At 35.6% G+C, this 23,418-nt stretch overlaps 1 protein-coding gene across 1 annotated transcript in view; it reads right to left on the bottom strand.

The window, feature by feature from the left end:
- Positions 1-23,063, bottom strand: part of LOC141829371 (sister chromatid cohesion 1 protein 4) — a 28,089-nt gene extending 5,026 nt beyond the window's left edge. The window contains exons 1-10 of the mRNA XM_074716826.1: positions 22,496-23,063; positions 11,321-11,579; positions 9,947-10,044; positions 9,809-9,858; positions 7,777-7,844; positions 6,143-7,248; positions 5,621-6,058; positions 5,283-5,424; positions 4,029-4,165; positions 714-1,798 (exon numbers count right to left, since the gene is read on the bottom strand). Of these exons, the coding sequence (XP_074572927.1) occupies positions 714-1,798; positions 4,029-4,165; positions 5,283-5,424; positions 5,621-6,058; positions 6,143-7,248; positions 7,777-7,844; positions 9,809-9,858; positions 9,947-10,044; positions 11,321-11,579; positions 22,496-22,619 (3,507 nt within the window). The 5' untranslated portion in view covers positions 22,620-23,063. The remainder of the gene's footprint in view (positions 1-713; positions 1,799-4,028; positions 4,166-5,282; positions 5,425-5,620; positions 6,059-6,142; positions 7,249-7,776; positions 7,845-9,808; positions 9,859-9,946; positions 10,045-11,320; positions 11,580-22,495) is intronic.
- Between the last annotated feature and the right edge of the window lie 355 nt (positions 23,064-23,418).

The following is a 23,418-nucleotide window of genomic DNA, read 5'->3' as shown; positions in this document are numbered from 1 at the left end:
TGGGAATCTGAAAGTGGAATGTTATTCTGATGCAGATTGGGCTGGTTCTCGAGATGATAGAAGATCCACTTCTGGCTATTGCACTTTTTTGGGAGGAAACTTGGTAACTTGGAGAAGTAAGAAACAAAATGTTTGTGCACGGTCCAGTGCTGAAGCAGAATATTGAGCCATGGCACATGGTCTTGTAGAAATATTATGTTTGTGTTTTTTATTGGAAGACATGGGATTAAAAACAGAATTACCTCTCAAGTTATATTGTGACAACAAGGCTGCAATCAATATTGCAAATAATCCAGTACAACATGATCGGACTAAACACATCGAGATTGATCGTCACTTTATTCGAGAGAGACTTGATTCCGGGGAGCTATGTTTGCCTTATATCAAATCTGAGGACCAACTTGCTGATATGTTTACGAAGGCTATACCCCAAGCTATGTTTAATTCTGTTCTTAGCAAGTTGAACATGTTTGATATATATGTTCAACTTGAGGGGGAGTGTTGTGAGAAGCAAGGGTAGATAGGTCTTTTCTTTTTATGTTATTAGGGTTAACATGGCTATATAAACCCTATCTATGTATTCTTTTTGATGGAACAAATAATTCAACAGTAACAAATATTTACCAACTATCCCAGTAAAATTAAAACTATTAATGTGCAAACGTATCTAGTTGGATCATACACGAAACTAGAGATCTCTGTCAGGAACTTACACTATAATCTTTTGCAGTAACCCAGTCCATGGGAGTGCTTTCAACAACCAGACCGCCCTCCAAGTTAAATTCCTGAAAGCTAGAGTTTTTACCCACGGCTGATGGAACATTTTCACTTTCAATATTTGTTTGAGTAGGAGATACAGAAGCCATTTCCGGTCTTTCCAAGCAGGTAGCATCAGTAGTAAAGTTTTCCTCACTATGGATGGATCTCTGCCCTTCATTGTCCACTAAAGCATTTAAAACACTTCCATTCTCATCTTGATTCACAGTTGCAATGAACTTATCAACTGCAGCATCCGTGATGACATCTTGAGAAGTGTTTCCTTCAGAGATAATGGTTGATAAATTGGTTGTCAAACTAGGATCAGACTCATGGAATGCATCATCTACTGCTGGGCCCAGAATTTCAGCAGTTAAACACTTAGCAACCGCATTGATATTTTCTTGTTCATTTAGTGATGCAGTATCCAGTGGCCTTGTGCTTGTCGCAACAATGTTGGTAGCTTCTTGTTCATTTTGGGATTCAGTATCCGGTGGCCCCACACTTCTGTGTATTATGGATGCACTAATAGGATCATGAACACCTGCGTCCGTTGTAGGATCATTTGCAATTGAAAGCGCATTGTAATCAACAATCCCTCCCTTTGAATCATCATGGGCATAATCTAAGCTCACAACAGAAGCATATTCAGAAACGTGTTGTGCCTCATTCATCACAGAAGAAACATCCCCAGCTTGGACCGTTTCATCAACTAATTGCTGCACAAAAAGTGGGTACTCATCATTACCTTCTGCAAATACAGCAACATGGCTGGTATTGTCAAGAGAAGTCTTGTCAGCTTTAGAAGGAATTATCAGCCCCTCGGTAGTTAAAGAAACACGTGATGGAGGTCTGGTTTCACCAACACCATGCTCTGGTGTAATTGAAATTTGCTCAGTTGTTTCTATTTGCTGAGCTTCCTGAACAAATTCCAAGTCTCTAGTATTGTCAGATTCTTTAGGTGGTTCATAATAGGAATGATTTTGGCTATTTGTGGGAGGAAATCTTTGCTTGTGCAAGTCATTCAGCTCAGATGATATACCTGAGGAAACAGTGATCAAATACTCATGAAAAAGGATACCAAGGATAATGTAAAGGCCTACAATTTCTTAAACAAGAGCTACAGATATAATAACACAATAATAAGAGAAATAATAAAGGATGCAGTCAGAAGAAATTGGAATATCAAAATATACCTGACGTTTAATATTATATTCCATAACCTTTTCTATAGAATAAATAAATTTGCTTCAGTATCCCTTCGTACATATTGTCTCTCAAACCATAAATATACAAATTGAAGTGGTCATCTAATTAAATCTATAACATGGTAGCAAAGCCAGTCCTAAGTGAAAATACTGGTTAGACCAGCACCAACTCTTTTGCTACTGATCCCACCAGTCATGCAAACTTATGAATATTTGATTTGAACCATGGTTTAAAATATCGGTCCGTGTCGAGATTTCGGTTCCAGACAAAAAAGATACGGTTTCAGTATTGTATCGTGCTGACATGATTTTGATATTTATTTATTTATACATATAATAATTATTAGATAAATATATTTATTGTGTATAATTTAAAAATAAGTAGGAGATCTAGTCCAATAACGTAGAAGGATACATATAGTTAATCCCACTTAGTGGGATGATAGTTATTAAGTCAAATGAAGTGAGCTTGTATATGCAATGGTCGCTTTTTGTTCTAGTCAACTGGAGCAATATAGTCGAATGGATGTAGATTTTAAGTGAACAAAATATTTTGATTCCAAGTGAAATTGATTGATGCAGTTGATTAGGAAGTTGATTGATTAGAGAGTTGTTGGTTTTCTAATTGATTTGTGATATATTTTTTAATTTTTTAAATAATTAAAATTTTTAGAATTATTTACAAAATTTTAAAATTATTTATAAATTTTTAGAAATATTTTAAATATTTTTTAGAAATTTCAATTTATTTTTTATTTATAAAAATAATTTAAAGTTTGATTTTGAATAAATTCATATTATGAAATTAAAAATTTTAATTAGAATATTTTTATTTTTTATATTTTAATAAAAAATAATAAAAAATAAAATTTTATATTATAATTATATTAATTGATTAACCGTATATAATTATAATTTAGAAATTATATATATTTTAAATAATTTTTATAAAAAAATTTATAATTATAATTTATAAAATTTTATTTTTATTTTATTTTAATATAATAATTTTAATTAAAATTATTATATTAAATTAATGGGATAATTTTATTAGGCTTTAATAAAACCTATGTAAATTACCTCAACTATAGCTGGGAGTTGATTAAGATTATTAATTTAATTAAACCAAAGTTTATCACCCCTGTTCCGCGCCCGCACAACACCGCGCCTGCACGATGCCTCGGCTGCATTGCGCGAACCCGACGACACCTCCGGAGGCATCGCGCGGACTCGACGACGCCTCCGGAGGCATCGCGCGAGCTCGGCGACGGCTCCGAAGGCGTCTCAAGAGCTCGACGACACCTCCGGAGACGTCCCGAGGGCTCGACAACGCCTCCAGAGGCATCGGCGATGCCTCTGAACGCGTCGCATAGCAACTGGAACCCCTCCGAATGAGTCGCAAGGGCCCAACGATGCCTCCGTGGGGCCTCGGATGCGCCAACACAGGAAGCGGAACGAAATGTTTCACCCATATCGGACGAAACGGTTAGAGATTTCATTCTTTGGTTTGCACTTTCTTGAAATTCACTTATAAGTTCAAGTTACCATCAGGTACGACTCAGGAGAAATTAATAAGCATGTATGAACTCCTAATGGAGAATAAAATTAAATGAATTTGATTCATCCAACACATAGCTGTCACGGACATCCCACTTCCTCCTTATTCAAAATAAATATATTTATGTACCTTATCTTTAAAATAAAAGTGGGCATTCCAGAGCAAATCTCAGAAATGAGTTGTTCTGGTTCTACATAATGACTATTCTGAACTAGAATCAAACTTCATCATCTAGGTTGAGTTGTTTACTACCTTGCATAATGCTTAAGTTCATGGTTGTCAAAAGTAATATGAGGATCAGATGTTTCAAAAACTTAGATTGGCCAAAATAACCTTGACGGCCATCAAGAGGTTCCTATCTGCAATATGGGCATTATGCTCTTACAAGAATCAAACCAACAGTAAGTATAAATAGTCTCAAAACTAATTCGACTATTTAAAAATCTAAGGTAATATCAGCAAAGTGTAGAAGACAATGAATATCTAACATAAAGATTTGCACTTACCAGTGATTATAAACTCATTAAAAATTTCATCTTCTAGTGAACACCTCTCGATCATCAAGATTTCAGGGCGTGTACAAGGTGCCTTCTTCCTCATGCGCTTTATGTCATCAGTACTTATTAACTGCTGCCTTATTACACTGAAAAAAAGGAAAAGAAACCATTAAATTAGCAGCAACATATGCACATTCTCAATTAGACAGGCATGGATACATGTTTGAACTTTGAACCAATGATAGATGCATCATTCATAACTTTATTCAACACATTCATCCACAGTTGTCCATAGCTATTTTCCTAGTATATTTAAGACCTAGCAATATATAACGAGGAGAGGAAAGCTATAGCCGAGGCATCTACTCAGCTCTTGGGGATTTGGATAAAAGCTAATGCTTAGTTGATCTTGGCATCACCAACCATGGTTTATAATCTCGAGCCGTGTCGAGATTTCAGTCCCAGACCAGAACGATACAATTTCGGTATTTTTTTTAAAATATAAACTATATTAACTAAAAATAAATAATTTAATTTAAATATTTAAAAATAAAAAATAAAATAATTTTTAAATAAATAAATATATATATATATTAAATTAATAGGATAATTTTATTAGGTTTTAATTAAGCCTATTTAAATTATCTCAATTATAGTCGGGAGTTGATTAAAATTATTAATCTAAGTTTTTAATTAAACAATAAAAAACCTCACTTGTTTCACCTCCACGCATGACGCGGGCATACGCAGTGTCGCCAATCCTGTCCGACACCTCCAGCACCGGTATCGCTTGTGTTGGTGCCGGTCCACAGGCGGAACGAGAGTTTCGCTTGTATCGAGCGAACGGTTCGAGATTTTAATTTATGTCACCAACTACAAGTGCAGCTCACAATTTACCACAAATATTAGAGAACTAATAAACGAAAAAGCACTGCACATAACTATATTTCACAAAGGTAGCACTTTCTATTCCTTTCTTTATCTCTTGCCGTTTGTGTTATATAATATAAATGCCAAAATAACCTCAAAGCAAAGCAAGAATAAGTATTAAACTATTTTACTCCAACATACCAAAGATAAGTTTACATATTACCTCGTACCATTTGGTTGCTATTCTGTTCCTTTTGAAAATTTCATGCAGTAAAACAAAATTTAGGGACATGATGCAAACTTTCTTAAAGTTTATTTAAAAACTACGTTTGCATGATCAGAGATTTAGGGGAAGACAGACAACAAAATACAAGACATGTAAAGAAAGCATACTCAGCATGTAAGACTGTAGTTTCATCCAACAACACCTTCCTCTTTGGCCCACTCGATCTCGGTATGAGTTTAGGGCGTTTTAGAGAAGTTTCTCTAAGGGTAGGTGTAGGACCTATCCTCAAAAGTGGAGTCCTTTTCCCACCTGAAATAAACATGAAGTTTCATTAAAATTTCAACATAAATGTGAATAATAATTTGGATAAAAATCCGATAACATGAAATTTCTTGACACAACATAGGAATAGTTTGCCTAGAGGCTTGCCTGAAGGACAGAGACTTTATCAGATTGTTAAAAAAAACACATATATAGTCTAAGGAACATAGAACCATTCACATACCTAATATAGAAGCTAGCAAATCATCATCATCTGGTACATATTCAGTGTTTTTTCTAGATTGTGATCTTCCAGACACTATGCCAGAGCTGTCATTTTGCCAAGCTGATGTAGTTTCCATTGTACAACGCTTTTTCCCAGAGAGACTGGTGATCCTATTAACACTTCCATCAGACTCTATCACCCCCTTTTCTTCAGTTACCTGACTTAATTCATTTGTCTGATCACCATCTCCAGTCGGTGCTAAGAGCAACTTTTCAGGTTCAGGGAACTCAGAGCTTACAGAACAATTCGATTTATTCTTTTCTGTGTCTTTCTGGCACGGATCAGCCAGTAACTCATTTTTGTTGCTATCCATGGCAGATTCTATAAATATGTCATGTGGATTCTGTTGTAACTCCAATTCAGCATCTGTAGAATTAGGTAAGCAAGAAACATTTCCTGGAAGGAAAGGAAAAAAAAAAATCAGATGCCAATTCTTCAGAAAGAACTAGCTTGTTGGAAAGAAATTTATAAACCACAAACCTTGCAGCTCAAAGGAAGAGTCATTTTTATGAAACTTATTTTCTTGCCTGGGTGAGTTTGAACAAATAACTGGCTCTTCGACTGAAACTCCAGAAACATTTGGTGTTAAAGTTTCATCTGGTTGGACGACTACATTTGCTTCATTGGCCTGCGAAGTAGAGGATAACAAATGCATATTGGAGCACAATGCAGATGAATCTCCATTGAAGCTTGGACTGGCTTCTATATAATCTACACTGCAACAACTAGATGGCTTAGTTTCAGCCCCACACGAATTGCTATTTTGGGCACACACCAAACCATATGCATGTGAATTTTCATCAGATGTTTTGGGAGTTGCAAACATGTCAGTATCAATTTGTGATCTGTGAAGAGAGGATATAGAAGGAATTGACTCATGTGAAGCACTGCAGGATTCCAAACCTTCAACTTGAGCTGTTTCAGGACATATGACCTCCCCATGGTTTTCCATTTGTTCATCAGCTGTACGAAGTTTCTCTTGACCAAAAGTGCATCCATCCTGCAAATCACTCACGCTCTTCTGTCCACATTCCATTTGAGTTTCATCAGTTGAAACTCTCTGTTCTCTATGTTTGGGAGATTCTGAAAAAGAGAAAGAAGAAGCTTGCACTGTATTTTCTGAATCAAGCTCATAAGTCGCTAATTGTGGATGGCCAGGATGTAAGAGAGAATCAGGCATGATCAACACTGTACAAGGTGAATCCGAAGGGTCTGGATGGGAACTTGTAGCAGGAACTTCATGTATGTTACCTGAAAATATTTCCTCCCTTAAACCATCAGTTGAAGGAGCATCTGCAAAATCACCCACTAGTGATGAAACACCAGTAGTACCTGATGAAATAAAAGTTCGACAAGGTTCTCTAGAAACATCTTCAACAGCATCACTAGGAGAAAAGATTTCATTGAGATCGGGAGTCTGAATGTTGTACTCTTTCATATAGATCATACTCTGAGGATTAGAAATTTGAGAAATATCCTTCGAATCTGCAACATCTCTATCTTTGACTATCCCACTTTTGTCATCGTCATCAATATCCATTGGAGTTAGAGGAAAAGAAAATAAAGATTGATCATGATACACAGCACTGCAGAAAGACAGACAAAAAATTAAAAAAAACAAAAAATAAGAAAAGGATGGGAAAAAACATATACATTGTCAAAAATTTCAAACTAGTATCTTCCCTATAGATCAACAACAAAGTAAAAATGTCTTATCAGCTTCAGTATAGATAAAGTAAACCATTAAATCATAAACAATGAAACAGCCTTCAAGACATGTAAAGAAAGTGACTTCATGAAAGTTTAAATAAATAGCACATGCCAACCCAATTGTATATCTAAAGAGAACCTACCATCTATTCAAGCGAATAACCTTAATGAGTTTTGAACAGCTTCGTTGTCCATAGTTGGCAGACAAACCAAGTAAGGTTGCATGAACAAGGAAACAATAGAACTGCTTTATAATGGTGATCAAATCTAGAATTAATATTTCGATAACACCATAATGGAATAAAAATGCCAAAAAAACATCTGCAAAGTAATGATTGGAAACAAAAAGAACTAAATGAACTTAAAAATCATAAGTTACTAAAGTCCTCAGCAAGGGAATGTACCATCCATCAGACACCAGAGTAGTTGCATCATGCTGAGAAGGGCGATTATCCTCCACCAAGAACAGGTCCTGTGAGGAAAAAAAATGTTAATAATACAAATATTTGCCATTTCTGACCTATGCAAATCGGCTCATAACAAGTCATGGTGGAGCAGAACAAAACTTGTTTGGCTAACAATATGAAACAATAATTGTTTAAAGCATGGTTGTTAAAAGGATCAGATGAATAAAAAAACGTACGTACCAGTTTATTGGTTAGGACCAACAAGATGAAATCATTGGGAAAAATAAAAAAGTGACAAATTAAATAATTGGATATAAAATATGACAAATGATGTTCAATCCTAGAAAAAATGTCATGAAATAACATAACAACACAATATAAAGAATAAATAGTAAATTTAATTAATTAGAATAGTCATATTATTAGTGATTTCATATTACTATTATTATTAGGTTAACAAAATCATATTATTATAATTATTTAATAAAAAATATTCCAAAAAAGAAAAATATTATTATATCATTAAACCAATGTTAAGCTTTCACATTATTGATATATAATAAATTGTATTTTACCAATATAGAATCAATAATTAAAAATATATTGATAAGCACTATTGCATGTATTAATATGAAATATTAAGTAATATTTGATGAAGGGGAGCTTTGGAGCAATGGTAAAGTTGTTGCTATGGGATCTTCTAATCAAGGATTCGAGTCGCGAAATCAACCACTTATAATGCAGAGTAAGATTGCGTACAATAGACACAATGTGGTCCGGTCCTTCTTCAGGACTCCACATATTATTTGCTAAAATAGATTGTTTACTATTCCATATTATTAGGTTGAATTGAGAGGGGGTTTTCAGGCAATATTGATCTAGAGAGGTAATCATAATCAATATGAAAAAAAAAAAGATGGATGGTGCTTTGCCTAAGTAGAAGTAACCAATGTTCATCTAGCTATGATGGAGGAAACTACAAAAGTTTGAGAAACCTATTGTCTGGGTGTGCACTTGACAAGGAAACAGACCAAAATGAGACTAGGAACTTAACTGGATGAGCCAGCATCAGACAACAAAATGGAGAGGTTAAAAATCAATACAAACCGAATTTTCCCTTTGTTCTAATGTTTCCACCCTTTCAATGTCCAAGGTTATCTAAACTTTGTTTATCGAGCAAACCCAACCTTACAAATTTAGAAACAATTTAAACTGAACAAGTAAATAAACCAGACATAGGATTGACTTCTTGCAATTTAAATCTAGATTTGAACTAGATAATTCACCAAATTAGGCTAGAAGTTCAACCCCAACAATAAGTTCCATTTGAAGCGATCAATTTGAACTCTATGAAATTGAATTTAGAAAGCATATAGCACATAACCACTTTTGGGCCAAACCTACTTTTACTAGACCTTAACCCATTTCCCAACACCACTAGAAAGAAAAATAGAATATGGTTAGATCTCAACCACAGCTATAATACAGAAATTGCAAGTATAATTAAAACAACACTTAATGGTGGTTTCTAAATTGAATTAAATCTTTTCCTGCATAACAATTCAGTGCAATGTAACTATGCAAGAACCACAACCAAAATATTCTAAAAAAAATTGTAACCTCTGTATCAAACTAGTCACTAACAATTCTAATTAACAGAATAAATGAAATTTCTTTGTAAGTTTTCTTTTAAGGTTTTTGTAGATTAATAACCATAAAATCTTTCTTGTTTAGAGAAACACTTGACTGCAACAATACCAATATGTTGTTTCTAATGAGAGAAAGTTCTATTTTGCCCCTAGCATTTATCCTTTTTAGCACAATGCCATCATAAATTTAATAACATCCCCGGGGCAGTATCCTTCGACACCCACTATGATGCCATAACAATTATGGTAAGCTTGAATGATTACTTCAACAATTACATAGGTAATCAAAGGGAAAGACTTGAAATAATTTTTTCATCACCGGATAACTAGAATATGGTTGTGTTAAACTATACATAAAGACATACAAGACTTGGAAATACCTCCTCAAGCTCTAAACCAATCTGGGAAGCAGTTCCATCACCAAATGTTTCTGTTGAAAACTAACAATTGATTAATCATTGAAACTTTAACAGGGGCAATGACTGCTAACTGCAATACTGTGTAATCTAGATACAAACCATCCAATCCAAATTGTAATGTGGAGTATCCTGTTCCATCCATAGTATCTTGAAGTGTAATCTGTTCTTTTGCACTGACATGGTGATCAACAAAATCACTGCAAAACCGGCAAGTCAATCTTGAAAATTATCATAAAACAAGAGAGATTGTTGAAAAAAATAAGAGAAAAAACACTTTATCAGATACAAATATTTCCTTTAGAACTCCAATCATAAGGTCGAGGAGAATGCCACATGGCACTTAACTAGATCGAGTTGGATCACATGTAACCCTCATGAACTCCTCAGGTGATAAAAAAATGTGCAAGTGTTACACAATTGAAAATAATATATGAGTTATATATGCTTTAAACCCTAACTTATCCCTATTCTCTGATCCTCCATTCCTGCTACCCTTCCTGCTCACTCCTTGTTAGTGCCCTCCTTCCACACTGCCCTACATGCTCAGAGTGTCACCTTGAACATTGACTTTTTGTTGCTCCAATCCTAAATAATTGGAAATACTTTCAAAATGGATTGGTTCTTCAAAAATATTTGATCTTGAGAGAACAGAAGAATCTTGCCCATAAAAATTAAATTATTTATCATCACCAGATTATTTTTAAAAGTGATTTCTAGACCTTTTCAACTCAAAACATGTACTTCTCACAGAAAACAAAAGAAAAAGCACCTGACCGCACAAGATATCCAATGATCATTAAGCCTACATGAGAATAAAACCTTTTCACAATAACAAAACACATCGGTAAAAGGTTTTGAAAGCTAAATAGAAAGTATGTTATTGCCAGGAAAACAGACATGATAAAGCAGGAATTAGGAGGGGAAAGGAGATCAAGAGAAGAAAGCCTGACCATTGCTGATAAGCGTGGTCACTGAAGCCTGGGCCTAGGTGACAGTTATCAACATGATGCCAAGGAGGACCGTTGATGTTGCCATTAGACCAATAGGAACCTGGGCCAACTCCAATTTCTCTCTCCACTTCAACACTAACACTATCAAAGAAACCCTGATATGGTAGAAGGCAAGTAGGTTGCTTACTGTTTCCCTTTTTCTCACCTCTTCCTTGAAGTGCTTTTAACTCTACTTTCCAAGTATGCACCAGGCATGCACTTTCTAGATGTAAGGGCCACGTATGACCCAACCTGGTTCTAAGTGCCACGTGGTATTATCTTATGCCATGTATTTGTATTTGAAAGATCAGCTACTTAAATTTTGAAAATATTTGTTAGGGAATGAATTTGTTATACCATATAAAATCGAAGTACCAAGAGATGTTTTCTCAAGAAAACATCTATTACATTTGCACAAAGCCACAAAATGTGTAGTAGTAGGTAATAGATGCACAACACAAGTATACAGGAAGCCAACACTAACCCATGAATAGCAGAATCTGGTAGTTCAAAATCATCTAGATGAAAAGTCTCTGGCAAAGTAATGGAATGATAAGGTGCAATAGATTCTTCCGGAGGAAGATCCACTGCAGTTGATCTGAATGCCTGCTTTACCTTGAGCAAAGCCTCGCTACAGTCATGGAATAGATAGTTCACCTTCCGAGAATATATTCTCACAACACCTAGAAGGAGATGGCTTGATAGACGAAGTGCAATTGGAACTTCAGGGGAGAGAATAGAATCTGCACAGAAGTTTTAGAGAAACAGATAAAGCCAAAACAGCCTAACAAATAAAGATTAAAAGATGTTAGGCAGCTTAAATTCAGTAAGAACTTACATTGTAACTAGTAGAGCATGTATTAGGTAAAAAAAATTGAATTATTACTTTCTCTAGCTCATGAAGCATTATTCAGCAGCATGTCTGGAATCATGTTAAAAATGAATCATTAGGATACTTACTTTGAGCATTAATACCCATATCCTCTGATAAGCATTTTACACACCAATCAGCACTATGCGGTGCAAAATTGTGAGAAAAAAAAACACCTTTTCTTTCTAAACATTTAATTGTCTGCATAAAATACTTTCAGTTGTTCCAAAACTTTTTGTGTTCGTGGAATCAAGAAAGTTTAATCCTAGCCTTGTTAGGTAGTCCCTTTAATTCTCCATCAACATTCTGCTAAAAAGTCCACTCATAATTGACCAACTCAAACTAGTTCTCTAATGTCGTTGTAAAACTTCCTGGAACATCCAGAACAAAAAAAAAACAAAGATATCAAATAAAATTTATAGCTAGTCCAAGCAATCATGCTTAAAAGACAAAGCAAATTTTGACAACATAGCACGGAGACATACTCCAACAGCCAATAATCTCATTATTCACTCACTGAATTAGAAGGAAATGGGAAGGTTTTTATTTAAAGTATAACAAAAATAGATTGGATAATGTCCATTGTTGCTCTTAGGATAAATAAGAAAGTTCCAAAAACTAACTGAAAGTTTATTTGCCTGTAAATGCCACATTCATAAAATTTTAACAAATTGGACCAATATCAACTTACCATAACTTATTATGACTTGCTCATGGAATGCATCTGACAAGTAAGGTTTTCCTTTTATCAATAATAATTAAAAGTACAACTCAAAAACAAAACGCTCACAGAAAATGAATATGCTCACGAGGCAGTCATTAGTTTCACGGTGACTGTCAGAAGAGAATCACACTTAAATTGTGATTATCAACCAATGAAATATTCAAGCACTGCATGATAAGTATGTGACTATTATGAGTGTGTGCATAGGATTGGGCCCACAGGCAGTTTGGCTTCGAATCAGACACAGAAGGGTGTGAAAGGGCCTTCGATTATCCTTTGAAAGCCAGTGTGGAAGTGGCCGGTAAGGAAAACTAGCATCGACAATTTCAGAGATGGATGGCTTTAATAGCAAAGAGGCAGCAGTGAGTAGGTAATGAAAAAGGTGGGAAGCAACTGCAGGAGAAGAGAGGAAGAAGAAAGAGAGATAGAGAAATAAAAAAAGGAGAACTTTGGTAATTTATATTCTTGATACAATTACAGACCTGCATCCCTTCTTCTACTGAGAGTTATTTACAACTATTTCAAAATTTTACTAATTATTTTCGCAGACAATTCTTGTTGCTTCTTCAATTTCTTAGGTTGAGATATATTTGTAGATATATTTGTTGTCATTCATTCAAATTTACTCAGTCCTCTCCCTTTGGATATGACTTGGTCTATATCATTGCCCAAAATGGGGTTTGTCCTAAAGCAATCAAACCATTTTTTTGTATAAATCATTAGCTTTGTTTTGTGAGTCTTCTGTTGGCATGGACCTACCCTCTTGACTAATGGAGTAGGTGATCATTGGGTTGGTGCTCTAGTTTGTGCATATCTTCTAAGGATTTTAGTTTTGATCATTGTTGAGTCGATTTCAATTTTACTTGTTGTTCATATATTGTAAATTGTATGCTCATTGCGTATAAGTTCATGAGGACTGGACCTAGTGTGCTCATGACAAAACTATGTTTGATAAAGAATAAAGAAATCAAAGTATATATTCCTTGCCCAATAGTAGGTGCACTATAAAAAATTCTCCCTTGATTTTATTAACGAACCAAGACACACTTTTATAATTACAATGGGGATCAATAAATAAGGAAAGAATAAATAAATGAAGAAAAAAAATTATTCTATCAAAAAATAAATTATTCTCTATCAAATCACTCTAATTGATTATATTCTATTTTCACCCATGATTTGATTGACACTCCACATGAAAATTTTTGATTATTTCCTACACTCCCCCTCAAGCTTGATTATAAATATTGATGAGACCAAACTTGCCTTCAAGAACTTTATGAATTTGTTTGGTTAATCCTTTTGTAAGAAGATCAACTAATTAGTGAGATATGAGAATATACTCAATACTAATAATGCCTTCATCCACCTTTTCTCTAATGAAATGATGATCAACCTCTACATGTTTAATCCAATTGTGATGAATAAGGTTGTGAGTTATATTGATAGCTGATTTATCATCACAAAAGAGTAACATAGTATCTTCAAACTGAATTTTTAGATTTTTCATCATTCTTTTGATCCAGATGAGTTCACAAATTCCATGAGTCATAACTCTATATTCCGCTTCAACACTACTTCTTGCAATCACAGATTGTTTTTTGCTATGTCACATACTAAATTCCCTCATACTATCGTGCAATACCCAAAAGTTGACTTCCTATCATCAAATGATCCTGCCAAATCTGCATCGGTGTATGCACTCTTCTATCCTCAATTTTTGCAAAGAACAAGCCCTTCCCATGAGTTTGTTTCAGGTATCTCAAGATTTTGTATACTGTATTCAGATGACCTTGACATGGTGAGTGCATATATTGCCTTACTAGGCTAAATGCAAAGATAATATCTAGGCATGTATGTGAGAAATAAATGAGTTTAACAACAAGACTTTGATAACCGCCTTTGTCAACCAATTTTCCTTCAAATATTTTTATTTATTCCCCAGTTCAATTGACATGTTACTTAGCTTACATCCCAACATGCTAGTTTCCTTCAACAGATCTAAAGTGTATTTCCTTTGAGAGATTGACATGCCCTTTTTGTTTCGAACAATCTCCATTCCCAATAAATATCTCAGTGTTCCAAGATCTTTGACTTCAAATTCTCATATCATCATTTTTTTGATTTCTTCCAATTCTTTACTGGCATTTCCAGTGATGATGATATCATCAACATACACTATAAAAATGATGATCTTTCTATCAAAGTGTTTCACAAATAGTGTATAATCTGTTTGTCCTTGAACATAACCAAAGTTCTTCATCACCTTGGAGAATCGATCCAACTAGGCACGAAGTGACTGTTTTAACCCATAAAGAGATTTGTTGAGCTTGCACACGGTCTTACTACCTAAATTTTCTTCAAGTCCTGGAGGTTGATTCACATATATCTCCTCTTCAAGCTCTCCATTGAGAAAGACATTTTTTACATCAAGTTAACGTAATGGCCAATCTAGATTAGCTGCCAATGATACAAGAATTCTGATAGTATTAAGTGTTGGTGCAGGGAGCATCAGTTTACTTTCAGAGTTTCGATGTTTGATAATATACCTAGGTCTGGTCAATTCGACAAAGGATTGATCCAAACAGAACTTAATGTTTGAATGTGAGTGAAGTCTAGTCAGGTCAGTTTGACCAAAAGACCAGAGAGAAGTCCTAGTTAGTTGAATCGGACAAGGAAGTCATAGTCAGGTTGACTGGTCAATCAGAAGTCCTAGTTAGAGGCTAAGCAGAAGAAGTCCTAGTTGGAGGTCAGGCAGGGAAAGTCCTGATTGGAGGCTGAGCAAAAAGACTTGGTGAGTAAAGCTGGATAGGAAGTTCTGGTGAGTAAAGCTGGGAGGAAGTCTTAATTAAATGTTAGGCAAGGGAAAATCCAAGCAAGTCAAGAGTGACCAGATGTTTAACAGGTAAGAAGTCTACCGAGTGAGTAGTCCTAACTGGAAATTAGACAAGGAAAAGTCCATGTAGGTCAAGAGTGATCGAATGCTTAGCAGATGGAAAGTCTACCTAGTAACTAGTCCTAACTGAAAGTTAAGCACGAATAAGCTTAGTTGGTTAGACCTATAGGTAAGGCTTAGGTAAGCCTAGTAGGTCAGATAGACTACAAGTAAACTTATATGGCGTGTTTGTATGTTTATCTTACAGGAACCAGGTGCTAGAAGCAAGATTGAGAAAGCATAAAAGAAGTAAATAGAAGCAGCCGAACCAAGCCTGGAGTCAACTCAGGTCAAACTTAGTTGATTGGTTTCGGACGCCCGAATCAAACTCCGGACACCCAGAACGGTCCATGCGACCGGCGACGTTCGAGTGAAGACAACAAACGGCGTCGCTCTTGCGAAGAAGACAGACGGCGTCGCTCTTGCAGGAGGAAGACACGCTGAGGCAGTGGCGCGATTTTTCCCGTGTAGAAACCCTGTTCTTCTCCTTTGTTTCGTCACACGATTGGGTTCTTCTTTCACCAGCGGACGCAACAAGGAAGAGGAAAGGCGGCGGGAATCAAGGGTTTCGACACCTTGCTTCTCTGGCAGACAGACCAGCAGCAAAGACAGGCGGCGATGAATCCACGAGAAGAAGATGAACAGGGCAGGGGAAAAATTTGTGATCCACGGTTTATTGAGAAACTACCGTAAATTTGGAGGAAGAAGAGCAGGGCGCGAGGACGAAGCACTTTGGGGAGGCCGCGTGTGATCGCGTCACGTACGTCAAAGCTTCGACCGGTAGCTCCCAAATTGCGATCGAGGAAAACCGCGATGTGAAGAAAGGACGAAGCGTTGAAGAGAAGAAAAAAAACAGAAAGAGGAAACCCTAGGGCTCTGATACCATGTTAAACGAAATATCCAAAAAAATAATTCTTATTCCTCTTGTCTATACCTTTTACATAAGAGGTCTATTTATATACAAGCTAGGAATCTTTCTGAGAAAAGAATTCAACTAAGGAAACTATAATTAGGCTAATTGACAACTTCCTAATTAAGAATATATATATTAACAGATAATATGGTAGATAATAGGTTCCATGGAGTTAATCAGCCAGGCAAGCACGATTGAATTCTCAACCAACCAGATCTGGTACGATGCATTAGTTGATGTGAGCTGAGAAGAATTGCTCATAACATAACCTAACTTCCCTCTGTCGCAAATAATTATCTTCACTTACTAGGCTCATTGCAAATAATTATGGTCGTTCAACTTATGAGCTATAATTTACAAGGATGAACATCGCTTCGGGAAAGAGAAAAGACGGTGAATTAAGTTTTTTAAGCCATTGACTGAGTGGAAGAATCGGTGGACATCGTTGTTGTCTTGGAAGGAGAAGAATCACACGTGTTGTTTATAGAGAATCATATAAAAAATTCTCTCTTGATTTTATTAATGAAGAAAGACACACTTTTATAATTACAATAGAGATTAATAAATAAGGAAAGAATAAATAAAGAAAAAAATCTATTCTATCAAAAAAAATTATTCTCAATCAAATCACACTAATTTATTATATCTTATTTTTCACCCATGATTTGATTGACACTCCACAAGGAAAGATTGATTATTTCCTACATGGACCCTTGGCAAACCCTATCCCTTAAGAGTTGTTCTCCATTAGTGATGACCACCAAAAGTTGAGGTTCTCATCTAGTTCTAATTTTGATATGGCGATTAATTGTTTGCTAATAAAGCTATGTGTATTTCCTAAGTCGATGAGGACTGAGACAGAGTGTGGACAAATGGTAGTTGACACTCATATTATTTGAGAATGAGGAACCCCTTCAATGGTCATTAGTTAGTATTTAAGAGGTTTCTCTAGGGCTTCTTCTTCATCTACTCGACTAGCATGAAAAAACACTTGCATTTATGGACAGACAAGAAGGGTTTATTGCAATTTGAAAAGAGGTCTTCTCACGTCGTTTGACCTTCTTATCATTAGTCAAACGTCGAATGGTTTGTGGTTAGTGTGTTGTTGAGTCTTTATGTTCCCATGGATTTTTTTCATAAAGTCAAGAAACACATGCTTCACTATAAAATCCCTTGAATGGTGTGTACCTTCACATTTATATGTAGGTATGGTGGCATCCCAAAGGTGAAAAGGTCCAACTCTTGGCCAGTTAGTAGGAGCCCAACATGGGTAAGAATTTGAACTCACATAGGTATCTATTGGCTCAATATGTTTGTCAAAATTAGCCCAGTTCTCCTAGCTTTCCACGTTGATCTAATGGTCTGAAATGGCCATGGAAGAGCTCCTTGAGTTGTGACCATGTTAGTCCTACGAAGGCTCATTTAATTTTAAGAAACCATGCATACGTGTTTCCTTCTAAGTGGTAGGATATGATATTGATTTTCTCATCTTCCTAGATTCCCTAGTACATGAAGAAATGGTGACAATGTGATAACCAAGCGAGTAGTACTTTTTCTCAATCATATCATAGGAAGTCAAACCTAGAGGCTTAATGTGGAACACCTATTAGAGCAACCACCCAGTAAGGCATTCCAAGGAGAGAGGATTCCCTTCCTTCCTCAGTTTCCTTGGTTAACCATGAGTGGTCATAGTCCATTTGAACCATTGTAGAGAATCACCCCTGTCATGCTACTATTGTGATCTCTAGTTTGTGTAGAAGTTCAAGTGGCCTTTAAATCATGGGCTACAGCTAAGACTTAGGTGGTCAATTTTGTAGTTCTTCTCATTCATTAGCTAGTTCCTCCTCCTCCACCTCCTTAATGAATTCCAATACAATTGATTACCAATTTGGTATCGACGCTTTGGTCCACAGGTGGCTTTAGCTTTGGATTGAGCTTGAAAGGTCCAAGAGTCTTTGATTCCCTTCCAAGGGCCTAGTGTAGGATTGCTTGCAATGGGTAGCCAAATGAACAACTACGAAGTTGGGAAGCGGTAGTGGGATAAGAAAGGGAACACCAAGAGAGAGACAAAAAAAAGGAAACTTCAGTAATTTCTATTCTTAATACGATTGGGGAGGGTGGGGACTGCTTCTACATGTATTTCAAAATTTTACTAACTAATTTTGGCAAATGATGCTTGTTGCTTCTTCAATTTATTTTGGTCCTTATTGACAATTTCCCCCTTTTTATGTCAAGATTTATATGTTGTTAGTTCAAGTTTTTTCTTAGTCTTCTCCCTTTGGATATAACCTGAGGTATATATATATATATATATATATATATATATATATATATATATATATATATATTAACTAATATATAATTGTCAATTAGCTAGTTGTCAATTACCTTAATTATAGTTTCCTAAGATAGATTTCTAGTTTTGAATATAAATATGCCTCATTCTTTTAAGTTTCCTAAAAGATAAGGACTTTTTATCTCAAATAACATAGTATCAGAGCAATTAGATATTCGAAATTACGATTCCATCTCTGTCATAACCTTTGGCTCCTCATCGATTGCATCCTTTGCCTCTACTACCTCCAGTCTTCTCTTGTCGTCGACCTCTCAACCTTTGCTCTTCATTGACTTGACAAACTCCTCTGCCTAGTCACAGGCGACACGGAATAGCTCCCACCGTTGTTTGAAGGCCTCAAGGGCAGCGTCGGTGGTTGGGATTTTTTGGCAGGAGAATTGGTCCTTCGCCTCCAACACGAAGGCAGTGGCTGTGACGAACTCGTCGTAAGCGACGTTGAGCTTCTCCACGATCCTCTCCATCAACTTCTGGTAAGGGGTGTGCCCGTACGCGCCAACGCATGGATTTGCCTGTCTTGTTGGTTTGAAACTTCTTTCAGATTCTTCTCTTATTTAACTTCCTTTGGGATCAAGTCTTATGGTTGAGAATAAGTCTTCTATTGTAACGGATGTCTGTTATGTCTAAAATCACCAACTATAAGTTAAATGGTTTGAACTATTTGGATTGGAGTAAGACTGTTCTACGAAATATTGATAAAGATGGTCTTTATCTACGAAATATTGATAAAGATGGTCATTTAACTAATGATCGAAACAAACATGACTTAGAGAGACTGCTCGCTTGTTCCTTTAGATTCAGAATTGTATTGATAGTGAGGTAATTGGTTTGATCAATCACTGTGAATTTATTAAAGAATTGATGGATTATTTGAAATTTTTGTACTTTAGAAAGGGAATCTCTCCCGCATATATGAGTTGCAAAGTCTTTTATCATGTGGAAAAACAATATCAGCCTCTAATCAATTATTTTATGACATTCAATAAGGCAGATGAGGAGCTTAATATCCTACTGTCCTTTAGCCTTGATGTGAAGGTTCAACAACACCAACGAGAGCAGATGACTATCATGAGCTTCCTCGTTGGTCTATCTCCTGACTTTGAGTTTGCTAAGTCACAAGTCTCTCTGGTTCTAAGGTCTCCTCTTTACAAGATGTATTTAGTCGCGTTCACTGTACAGAAAGTACTGCACCCGTTCCGCTTAGTGGTGCTTTGATAAGTCGCAATACTAATTATGTGCCTGGGAGATCAACTAATCACAGTGGAAACAAATAAGGTGACTCATAGAACTTTGAAATACTAATGCCAAATTATGTTGATATTGTGTGCAACTACTGTCGTAAGCCAGATCATACGAAGTTTGAGTGTAGAAGCTTCAATACAAAAATCAGCAAAAACACTTAGCACATATTGCGTCCACTAATGATGTCTCTAATGAATCAGTTATTATCTCTACAGATAAATTTGTCAAGTTCTCATAATATCAGGAATCACTCAAGTCTTCATCTCCCTCATCACTGTTATTGTTGATTCAAGTAAACACAATGCATGTCTTCTTTCTTCATCCTCTAAATGTGTCATTGATTCTGGTGTCACGGATTATATGATAGGTAATTCTAGTCTCTTTTTTACCTTTTTAATCCAAAGCTAACACTCCTACCGTTACTTTAGTCGATGGATCTCCATCGTGTGTTCGTGGGTCTGGCACTATCAATCCTACCCCTTTGCTTCATCTGTCCTCTATCTTATATTTACCTAATTTATCTTTTAATTTGCTCTATGTCAGTCAACTAATTTGTAATCTTAACTGTTGCATCTTATTTTTTCCTGATCATTGTTTATTTCAGGATCTTTTGACAAAAAGGATTATTGGTAAAGGGCATGAATCTGGAAGTCTCTACATTCTTGACGCACCACTCCACAAATTCTTTTGTTTACTCGAGTGTCACTTCTCCTTTCGAGGTTCATTGTAGATTGGGTCATCCATCTCTCCCTTTGCTCAAGAAGTTTTATCCATAATATAGTAGGGTGTTTTCATTAGATTGTGAGTCGTGTCAGTTTGTAAAACATCACTGTCTGAGTTTGAGTCCTAGAGTAAATAAACGTGCTACTATTCCTTTTAAATTAGTCCATTCTGATATTTGAGGTCCTTGTCATATTTTGTCTAAACCTGGATTTAGGTATTTTGTTAATTTTGTGAATGATTATCCCCGTGTAACTTGATTATATTTAATGAAAAATCATTTTGTTATTTTCTCTGTTTTATACATTTTGTACTAAAATTAAAACTCAGTTCAATGTGTCCATCCATACTTTGTGAAGTGATAATGTCAAAGAATATACGTCCAATTTATTCCAGTCTTATATAAGTTAGAATGACATGCTTCATGAAACCTCGTGTGTTGATACTCCATTATAAAATGGTATGGCAGAACATAAAAACAGACATCTTCTTGAAACTATACAAGTCATTTTATTTCAAATGAATGTTTCCAAACCTTTTTGGCCTGATTTTGTGTTACTTGAAAGGAGCACCCAGACAGGGTATCGTATATGCAAATCATGGGCACACTAACATTGAATGTTTTTCAAATGCAAATTGGGCAGATTTCAAAATGGATAGAAGATCTACTTCAGATTATTGTATCTTTGTTGGATGAAATTTAGTCTCATGGAAGAGTAAGAAGCAAAATGTTGTATCATGATCCAGTGTAAAGTCAAAATATAGAGTTATGACACAATCTGTGTGTAAAATAGTGTGGATATATCAACTCTTGACTGAAGTAGGACTTAAAATTTCAATACCAGTAAAATTGTGGTGCAATAACCAAACTGCTTTTCATATTGCATTAAATCATGTGTTTCATGAGTGAACTAAGTACATTGAAATTGATTGTCATTTTTTTAGTGAGAACATTCAACAAAACTTAATTTCTATAAAATATTTGAAGACTGGAGAACAACTAGGGGGCATCTTCATAAAAGTTTTAAATGAGATTCGGGTTAATTATCTTTGTATTAAGTTTGGCATGATTAAAATCTATGCTCCAACTTGAGGGGGAGTATTAGCTATATATATCTGTATATATTTGATGCTATATATATCTGTATATATTAGCTAATATATAGTTGTCAAATAGCTAGTTGTCAATTACCTTAATTATAGTTTCCTAAGATAGATTTCTAATTTTGTATATAAATATGCCTCAGTCTTCAATAAAGGATAAGAATTTTTAATCTCAAATAACATCCCCTTTTTTATGACGAGATTTATATGTTGTTGTTAGTTCAAGTTTTTTCTTAGTCCTCTCCCTTTGGATATGACCCAAGGTTTATATCAGCAACCAAGATTATTATCCTGAAGCTAGTACTCCCAGCTGAATTGTTTGTTAAAAAAAATATGGTATGGAAGAATTTCACAGCAAGGCAAGTCTCTCATGAAGGTATTCCATCGCATCATGATTTTTTTAGTATGTCTGACTGTTTTATATCACTTTAGTTATTCATAAAACTTTACTAGTTTTATATCATTATACATCATTTGAAATATATGAAAAGCAACACAATCTGATTAGCACATGATAACACAAAATTATAGTACAATTACTACCTTAACTTCGTGTAATTGTTTTTCTTTTTTGGCAACGAAATGCACAACCAGGATGTCAAAACTTCAAGTTGGATGTCTACTATCACAACATGTCGACAAATTAGCAGAAGTCACTTTATATACGTGTTATTTGTTAAGCAATGAAAACGTACTGAAAGGTCACCACCACGCTAATGACAGCTTAGCATGAGAGTAGAAAAAGATAAAATGGGGGAAAAAACTATGTGATGAATTGAGAATTGAGAGATACCAACCTACAGAGTCGCCAATATTAGTATCTGCAACTTGATTCTTCCTTAGCTTTCGCTCCAAATGAGCAGCAATCCATATGGTACCAAGAGGGCCCTTCTTGGCCAAGATAAACTGAGAATAGAACATTTTCACTCTTCCTCAGCTGCCAAGAAACCGCTTGTACGCCATGAAGCACAATGGGATTCCTTTCACCCAACCACCAGCGGAATTGAGAAATACTGCCCAAACCCTAACCAGCAAATTCCTCACTGAAACATCCCCCCAAAATCCCAACTTTTGAAGCTTTAGCTCGCCAAACCACCGCGAAGCTCACTAATCCTTACTCAATTACTATAACTCCCAGCTCCCCCTCCGGCAATCTGTACTAACCAGCATATCGGGGATTCTGAGCGGCACAGCGCCGATCTCAATCCAGCTGAAGCCTCCGAAAGGTGTGATTTTGAAAGAGGTGCGAGATTGGAGGAGTGATCCGCAACCGCCCGAGAGAATCGAAATCGAACAATTGCGCAAAAAAAAATATCGAGTGGACAAGGGGGGAAGAGAGGGCTTCGAGTTCCGTTGCTCTTCTCAAAAAACACGCAGGGAAGCTTCGGAGCCTCGTACCTCAATTCGTGATAAGTTGTCGTAACACTGTCTTGCTCCTTAACTAATGGCGTAAGGACACGTGGTCAACGCTTTTTAAACCTTGTTTTGTTTACGTCAGACCTTTTCCATGAAGGAAGGCGGGGCGAGGCGAGGGTAAACCAACACTACAACTCATCGTCTTCGGCCGTTTATCTGAGCCAAAATGTTAAAATATATTATTTTAAAAATATATTTAAAAATCAAAAATATATCTGAATATAATATAATATGTTATCGGAGAAGATTATCAATTTATTATTTTTTAAATTTATCTTGTTATAAATATTTATTATCTTTTTTA

This window comes from Curcuma longa, chromosome 5, assembly GCF_044706935.1.
Source record: "Curcuma longa cultivar G26 ecotype Majalengka, Jawa Barat chromosome 5, ITB_CL_G26_1.1, whole genome shotgun sequence".
In the NCBI taxonomy this organism is placed as follows: Eukaryota; Viridiplantae; Streptophyta; class Magnoliopsida; order Zingiberales; family Zingiberaceae; genus Curcuma; species Curcuma longa.
This window is presented reverse-complemented; position numbering and strand designations above follow the sequence as displayed.